At 34.8% G+C, this 9,130-nt stretch overlaps 1 protein-coding gene across 2 annotated transcripts; it reads left to right on the forward strand.

Annotated features, from left to right (window-relative positions):
- The first annotated feature begins 4,239 nt into the window (after window positions 1–4,239).
- On the forward strand, window positions 4,240–7,856 carry LOC118745949 (separin-like). 2 transcript variants are annotated; one of them, XM_036479620.1, is made up of 11 exons: window positions 4,240–4,374; window positions 4,439–4,652; window positions 4,708–4,871; window positions 4,929–5,233; window positions 5,299–5,605; window positions 5,667–5,761; window positions 5,830–5,992; window positions 6,074–6,209; window positions 6,523–6,690; window positions 6,851–7,008; window positions 7,103–7,856. In XM_036479620.1, the coding sequence occupies exons 1-11, from the start codon at window positions 4,305–4,307 to the stop codon at window positions 7,291–7,293; spliced, it is 1,971 nt and encodes a 656-aa protein (XP_036335513.1). In that variant the 5' UTR covers window positions 4,240–4,304; the 3' UTR covers window positions 7,294–7,856. The 2 variants fall into 2 exon arrangements, with proteins under 2 accessions (XP_036335513.1, XP_036335514.1); XM_036479621.1 differs by having other exon boundaries at window positions 5,670–5,761.
- Window positions 7,857–9,130: the final 1,274 nt, after the last annotated feature.

Here is a 9,130-nt window from a genome sequence, read left to right on the forward strand (position 1 = left end):
AAAAGAAATAATCGACTTCAGTTCTCATATAAAAATTAAAGAGTACCGTTAATTTCTTCGTGATCCAATAATCGTATCTTAACCATATTAGTGAGGGACCTGTGAAGTACCACCTTTCCTCTAAAAAAAGAATAATAGAAATCGGTTGGCAGGGTCCAAAGGTAACATAGGAATTGACCATTTCCTCCTTTGTTTGAAGTCGGTTAATAAAGGGGTTTGAACTATGAAGTAAATTATTATAACGGGTTTCGAAATAAAAAAAATGCAGATTCACATTTTTTATGAAAAATAAGAAATTATACCAAATAATAAAATTGGATACATTCAGATATGCATTCCCGTCTGCGATATCTTATAAATTTTTGGGACCCAACCGACGTAAAACTATGTTCAAATATAAATATTATCTCAATCAAAGCTCGTTTTTCAATCACCCACACAGGAAAATCTCATATTAGTAGCCGTCAAATTTTTTGTGCTTGTTATTCTCTCGTCTCAAGCAAATGCTATGTTTCTTCTCCGTGACGCCGTGATCACTTTTTCTGCTATATTAAGCACTTTAAAAATATTTTAACTAGTATTTTATTAAAAATACCCTCACAAACCTTTTTTATTTGCTAGCGTTCATTTTTGTTTACTTTTACAATTGGCATTTCTCCTCTTCTTCGCAAAAATAATCGAACACACCGAAAAGTTATTGGTTAAATCTGAGATTATTTTATAATTACAGATAAAGAAGGGATGAATTTTCTATGGCTAATCGCTTTTTCTAATTACAGATTAGGGAGCTATGAAAATGAGGATAATCTACTTATATGTAAACCTAGTATTAGCCCCGATGATAAAAATATAGTAAGGTAGAACCGCTGAGAGTCACTCTTAAAATTCTTGACGTTTCCAAACAATTTAATTTTTAAATTTACTGACAAACTCACACACACATTTTCATTTTCAATCTCAAGCAACAACAATTTCGAACAATTTCAATTTTTTATTTTCTCTTTTATATGATTTTAAAATGATGGCAAATTAAAAAAAAATCATGGCCGACAAATTGAGAGCGGTTCTACCTTGCTATGTTTTTATCATGTTAGCACCTCATTACTATAAATCAGGGACGGAAAAAAATTACAACTTTTTAATTTTTAACCAAAAAATCAAGTTGTTGTAAGCGTCGTAAAACAATTTTAACTATACTAACATATTTGTATTAGTACGTTCTACTGTAATCTATAATGATTATTTTTTTTTAAGTTTAACCAATGAAAATCAAAAATAATAATTAATACCTGATTTTTATTTTTTCAGTCAAAAATACTGATTATTTTATGTTTTTTATTTTTTTGCTCGAAAATAATAATTCATGTTAATTTTTACTTTTTCACTTAAGTGTGATGATTATTCAAACAACTCAAAAGCAATACTAGGGTAACTTCCGACATAGCCTTTTCAGAGGCAACGACACTCTTATAAAAGCCAATAAGTCCCAAAGTCTGCAAGTCAAAATTTCTGTTGGTTGCGTCTATATGGCCTTTTAAGGGCCGGTTGTTCAATGTCTGGTTATCACTACCACTACACTATCGACGATTTCGACATCAAGCATGTAACATGTGATCGATAAAGCAGTAGTTGTGCTTAACCGGAGCTTCTACCTCCGATTTGTGCTAATCAGACATTGAACAACCGGCCCTAAGTTTTATAAGTAATCATTATTTCTAAGTGGAAAAATAAAACTCAATAATAATTATCATCTCTGAGCAAAAAAATAAAAATCATAATATAATCATTATTTGTGATCGAAAAAATAAAAAGGAAGTAATAATTATTTCCGTTGACCGAAAAATTAAAAATTATAAAATAATGATTAAGGGCCGGTTGTTCAATGTCTGATTAGCACTAATCGGAGGTAGAAGCTGCGGTTAAATACAATAACTGTTTTATCGACCACATGTAATATACATGATGATGAAAACGTCGATAATGGTGTTTAACCGGCAAGTAGTGATAACCAGACTTTTAACAACCGGGCCTTAGGACCTGTTTCTCAATGTCTGGTTAACACTGACTGCAGGTTAAACATGGTTATCAACGTGACCGACTCCATAACATATAACAGGACGTCGATAATGATGTTTTACCTGTAGTTAGTGCAAACAACGTTGGTAACCAGAAGGGACATCTCGTTATAATTGTGGCGAAAGTGCGCAACAGGAGTGTGACTACTCTTTTCATCCAATCAAAAAACGCACTAGGGTAAAAGAGGAGGCACGCCCCTTTTGCACACTTTCGCTACAATTATAACAAGTTGTATCTTCCTGTTATATACGTTCTTTGGTTAGTGTTAACCAGACATTGAGAAACTGGCCCTTATAATGATTACCATCCCTGGTATAAAGATCGGTCACGAGTTCGGGAGAAATGCTATCAGCAATTCCGACGCATTCATAGTTAGTGTTGCCTTTGGTTTTTGTTTGTTTTTATGGTTTGGTTTAATCCTAAATCAAAATAAAATAAATCACAATAAAATAACTCGAAATTAGTGATACCATTCTCGGGAATTTCGAATTTGCGGGAGAATTTCGTGATCAGGACGAATATCACGATTGAGAGAATACAAAGTTTGCTCCGATCTCGGACCGCTATTCCTCTCTTAACGAATTTGACAGAATCATTGTTTGCATGACGTCACACTTGTGCAACTTGTTTACGTTTTCCTTGCAACATTTTTTCTTCTTCTTCCATTCTCGCTCACGTTTTGGCATTTCTCTCTCGCAATTGTGTGGCGTCACTCAAAAGTTATTCTCAAAAATCCTATCTGATCGGCGCAATTTTGTATTCTATCATTCTTGGACGGATATCATGATAGCCTGGTAATTCCTGTATCTAGCACATGCACAGATTATTTTAGGTTAATTATTATTGCAATCGATAGTTCGTCGATTGTTCTTCATTGCTCACGTTAGCCACACAGTAATAATTAATGTTTAAGTTTTTACTTAACTTTAAATATTAGGTTAAACGAACAACGTTAAGTAAAAAGTTAAAAATTAATTATTACTGTGGCTAACGAACAAGCATTTAAAATGGACGAACAGTAAAGAACAAGCGACGAACTATCGATGGTAATCATCATCTCTATTCTGAATTTCGATTACGTTTCCGCATTCCGGTCCGCTACAAACAAAATTTGGTATTCTGAGTTAAGCTCGAATCGAAAGAAGAAGAGGAAACCGAAAACATCTTCGAAACCAGTGGTTTGCCTAGGAATGTGTGAAATCGAAACAAAACAAAAGAAATATTTTCCACCAAACTATAGCAGCTTGTGAATATTTGTAAATATTTTAAAATAAGAAAAGAAAGATATCCCTCCATAGCGAAAAAGTTGGAAAAATTGAGTTCAATAATAAAAACATTTTTTTATGAAACTCCTTATTTTATGTTTGTATATACTTATGTGCATATATCTATTCATTTTATATACAAAGAATAAATTGCATTCAGTGCATTTTAAGTCTTTTTTATAAATAAAGATAACAAAAACTCCTGGACTTTCTATTTGAAAACCTCCCGCCATATCCCTTTTGGTTGCTATTATTTCAGCCGATTTTTCGTGTTGCTTTGGTGTTGTTGTTTTAGACTTTTAAACATTACAAATAACATCGCGAAAACACAGAAATCGAGAAAATTCATTTATGATGACTTTTACAATCTAGCACATATATTTTTTTTATATATTTTACTTATTATTTTTTAATAAAATTTATTATTTAAATTCACGTAAATAACAATCGACACGTTCTCCGTCAACAAATTTGCAACTTAGAAAAACGGAACTGCGATCGAAACGTAGAATAGGTATAATCGTAAATTTCGAATATTGATCGAAACGAAACGGAACACAGAATAACAAAATTGTCAAACGGGGAAAATTTCGATTCGGTTCGAAATGCAGAATTGGGCTGAATAATTAACCCAAAATAATCTGTTCGAGGTGCTAGATACAGAAAATACGTAAAGTGAAAGTTGAAAAATTAATTATTACTGTGTGGCTAACAGACAACCGTTAAATTGGACGAACAGCAAAGAACAATCGAAGTGCTAACGCCGGTTGGGTATTTTTAGGTTATTAGCCGTCATTTGAGTGACCCTGTTCTAAACATATTTTTGGTTCACCTTTGCACCCTGTACTAAGACGATCATGTCAAAATCAAATTTTGACAGCTTAAGTTTTTGCGGCGCTGTAGATTCAAAAATATTTATTTTCATCGTGAAAGGGATCATTTGCAAAAGAAAGTTTTTGGGGAATGGAGGAGAATATAGTGCAATATCTGTTGCGAGGCAACGTTGCTGTGAATGCTGGTCCAAATGCAAAAGGTTGTTGCCGATAATTTGTTTTTCCATGACCATGTGAGGGTTGAATGAACACATTTATTTTCAGAGGTTTTTCTTGACCAAGTGGAAAGTGAATATAACAATGGAAATTTTCTCAAATCCATTTTCTACCAAGTACGCGCGCTTTATCAGGCTTCTCAGGACCGGTACTTTCAAATTGAGTCGTCGGTATGTGGAAATCAACAACCACGCGATAAGCCCAAATTGGCGGAACAATTGCTTCTAGGGATGAATGACTGGGAAAAGGACAACCTAAAGAGGTAAATGAATTTGCATTGCATAAAATCAACTTCTTAAAATTTGTTTCTCTAATAGTAACAAGCTTATGCAGCTTGCGCTGGATAAAATTAGTATACCCCATACAAACTGTAACACCGAAGATAAGCCGCAAACAGTTTCGTGTAACTTTCTGCAAAATATCATTGACCCTTTAGAAGGCGTGCGCAAAATCGAAGAAATTTGTCAACAACTGCCCAAAGGTCAATTAAATAAAATTTGTTATTGAATATTGCTATCTTCTTTTTTTCGATATTCAGAATGGACAATACTCCAATTGTGTAAAGGACCTCGAACGGAAACTACCTTTTCAGTATTCCGGCAAATACAAGAGTTAGATTCAAATATATATGTAACATTATTGAGGCATGCACGTAGTAGGGAATATGCAACACCAATATGCCTGCGCTTCAGTGGACCAGAGCAGAAGGGGCTATTCAAAAAATATGCCAACGTTGCAAATCAATTAAAGCAATGCATTAATGTGGATCCAAAAGAATATAATACTAAAGAAGCAAAAAAATTATATTGGGATATGTTATACGAATTAGACCAGCACATTGCAGTAAGATTACTCAGTTTTTCTTACGTATGTACTTCCATATTTCTAATCAAATTATAATGTTGCAGCAAGCATTGAAAGAGCTGAAAAACTTTTTTTTTCCTTGGAGTTTTCTATTTACTGGTCAACCTTACACCAGATCCCCCACTGAAGCTGCGTTGCTGCTGAGTAAGCAAAGAAAAGCATTCGCTAAAGTCGATGACTTTTGCAATGAGTACCACTGGGAATCACAAGAACGCGTTTTGCTCTCACTTACCGCCATGAAAGTCGAATCACTGTCGGAACTGGAAATTCATAAAATTTGTGCATTGCTTACAAGCAATGGCCGCGAGCAAAGTAGCGCTGCTAAATTATTATTGAAACTACAAACTGCTTGTAAGCACTTTCGCGATAATTGTAGATTTATTTTAATTTCCAAATTATACTCCTTACACAGCAGCAGAAGCCCGAGAAGATGTTGGAAGCGACACTAGCAACGGCACAAAAGAGCCATCTATTCATCACTATCCATGCATTTTAATTGTGGATGAGGTGTGTTTGTACATCGCCAACTACAATGTAATTTAAGTAGCTCAGCTTAATCTCTTAAATGTTTTCAGCGTCTTGATCATTTCTTTTGGGAGGAATTGAACGTCCAACAAGAATACTGTCGTGTTAGTTCTCTACAATGTCTTTGGCGATTGCATACTCTTTACAGAGAACGCATTCATAGTGGGTATCTGCGCGTAAACATCACTGATGGTGGCTGCCTTCTGAATCCTGGTTCGTTGTGCACTTAATTGCGGTATTAAATATAATTACTTACCTACTTATAATCCATACTTGGGCTTTTTCTTTTTCTAGATAACAATTTACCAAAGACGGAGATGCGCATGCGTTGCTTTTTCGAGTTTTGGCAGCCAAACTGGTTGAAGAAGGTCGCACAAAAGCCAACACAAGACGAGCTCCTAAACGACTTTTTTAAGCGGAGTTGCTATGTGTAAGAGACAGTAAATATTCACTTTATGTACATATGTACAAAGCTTTTTCTAATTTAAGAAGAGCAAAATAAACTTTGTAGCCAAAGATTTAACCAAAATAATTACTCTTATTCCTTTTGGAAATGTACTGTATGTTAAACTGTAGATTGACGTTTTTAAAATTACAAACTTTAGTACGAATTTTCAACACATTTTTGGCAACAAAGCCCATAATCTGAAATTAAGAAAATGTTTCGGAATCTGCACTTGTAAAAATGCATTTATTGGCACTGAGATTCAATTTAACTTTTTACTTCGTCATTTCTGTTTCAGGTATGCTGGCCACGGCTCTGGATTGCAATACATCCAAGGCAAACACATTGCCCGTCAGCAAATGAATTGTGTGGTCTTCCTTTTTGGGTGCGACTCGTCACGTATGCAGTCAAATGGACTGTACAGCGAATTAGTTGGCTCCCACTTATACTACCATGCTGCCAAATGGTGAGTGGGCATTCAATTGGCAAAGGAATTTTTTTTTGAGAACTGAGATGTTTTAATTAAAAAAGTTTTTCAGTCTAACCAACACCAACAACCATTGTAAAGTTGGTTTACTTATTTATGTGTGAAATATATATGTTTGATGAATGATTTGATTTTTCAGTCCTACATTGGTTGGTACATTGATGCCTGGATTGGATGCAAACATGGACAGTATAGCGACGGAAATACTTAGCCGCTGGATAGCCCCCCATTCGAAAAATGTGTTGCCCTGGCAGTGTATCGATCGTGTAAGCTGGCAAAAGGAGGGCGTTGTAAAACGTATGTCAAAAGTAAAATTACCAAAATTTCTAATTTTTTTTTGATCTATGTCGACCTAAAACCTTCAATGAATGCATTATCTTGCAATTTGCAGCCTCAAAAAATGATATGCCCACAGTAGCCGACGCTTCCCAGTACCAAATAGGCAGCTTGTGTTGGGTTTTAGCGCGCATACATCAGCGTCGTACTGAACAAAAATATTACAATACTGTGCCATATGTTTGCCGTGGACTACCAGTTTGGAATTGCGACGTTCAACCCTTACCACCGTTGCCAAATAAATAGAAGTACCCTGTATTACTGTGATAGTGCTATTCGCGTTGGCATTCGCAATTATAATTATTAAATCTGTATTATGGCTTTTATTTTTCTACCAAAAAATGTTAATTATGTAATTGGAAAATCTTGTATGTATGTATGTAATAGCTTATCTATCCTATTTTTAAATAACAAATAAGCAAACATATTTTGTAACACCACCATCGGTTTATGTACGTATCAACCTATAAAACTTCGCATTATGTAAGTAAGCCATTAAATAAAACATAATTGAATATAAGATAAAATGAGCGTTAATGCTTAAGAGAGCCTTTCAACGAAGCAAAAACTATAACTGCGGTTTTTTGACAAAATAGTAAGGAACTTCCATTCAAAAATCTTACATTTTTATTCAACTTTCATTACGATAGCATCTTAAACTAATCTTATTAATGATTAAAAATAAAAATATATGAGAACTCAATGAATTACTGCTTTGAAGGTGAAATGTCTTCACTCGAGAAAAGTAGTTTTGTCAAGTGTCCACAGATGTGTATGTAATACCCTGCAAAAATCGTTGGACCATGTAGTCTATTTGTGGTAAATTGGAGTACTTACAAAAGCGTTCCTCTGTCATGCTGTAGTGGACCAACTCGTGTCTCTGCGCCAGCTTATTGTTTGTTATCCGATCACTGATCGTGTTTTAACGAAACGTGATTGAAGTTGAGCATTTGAAAGCACATTTGCAGGCCTGGCTGTAGTTGAACGTGTAGAGATGCTCGCTGTTGGTTCTTAGCTCCCAGCATGTTCGGGTTCGAATACCGTCAGAGGCAACATGTAATTTTTAATTTTTGTCTTGGTTTTTATTAATTTCGAAAAAGCATTTGAGAAGTGAAGAACAAAAGCGTGTACAAACGAAAAAATATAACAACAATGCCATTGTTAATATGTTGGAGTAGTTTTGTGCTACTCTGATGTAATGCAGGGATGGAGTATATGGTCCTGCCCTAGGACATCGCAATGTTAATTGGACCATATTTTTTATGTGAATTGTGGTTAATTTTGGAGTACTCTTTGGTCCTTAGGAAGTACTCTTTACACGCATGCATGGAGTAGTCGCGATTTTTGCAGGGTACTAGTACTAGTCGTAATATTAAATTCACGTCGGCGAAGTTGTCAAAAGAGTTTCCATTCACAGTATGATCCAAGGCGCATCCATATATATATAGATGCGCCTTGGTATCATTTAACGGTAGTCTCGCTGATTTAATCAGTACGTGTGCTAATTTTTTTCAATTGTACTTATTCTTAAGAGCCCGAAATCAATACGCAAAATCTACTGATTTTTTGAGTTTGTACTGATTTTTACATTTAATACTTTTGTAAATTGGTGTAATTGACATCTACTTGAGGTTTACATGTTCAAAACAATGGTTTTTGACACCTCATACGTGTGAGCAGATTGAAAGCATTAATTAAATTTAAACCATTATTAAAAAGGTGTCAGCTTGCAATTGTTTCGTTTCCTTCAAAATAACAAACTTTTTGGATTCAACCCAACCCAACTTCACGATTTGCATGTTTTATAGGATTTACAGGAAAAGCTTGTTTCGCCATTAATAAATCTTATGAAAGGTGGTGGTGAGTTAATCACATATTAAGTACACTGAGAAGATGACAATTGCCCCTATTGCGAATGTCGACTGGCAGTAGATAAACGTCTATTAAGCGATTATCGATTATCGATGCTATTGCGAATGTCGGTTAGTCGCTCAATTAGCGACTGAATTCTGTTGTTTTTGACCGATATAACATTTCCCGTTGGTTTCATCCCATCCCGATTTTGACTGTCGCATAGTGTTAT

This window comes from Rhagoletis pomonella, unplaced genomic scaffold (genome assembly GCF_013731165.1).
Source record: "Rhagoletis pomonella isolate Grant_MI unplaced genomic scaffold, Rhpom_1.0 Rhpom_scaffold_00010, whole genome shotgun sequence".
Taxonomy (NCBI): Eukaryota; Metazoa; Arthropoda; class Insecta; order Diptera; family Tephritidae; genus Rhagoletis; species Rhagoletis pomonella.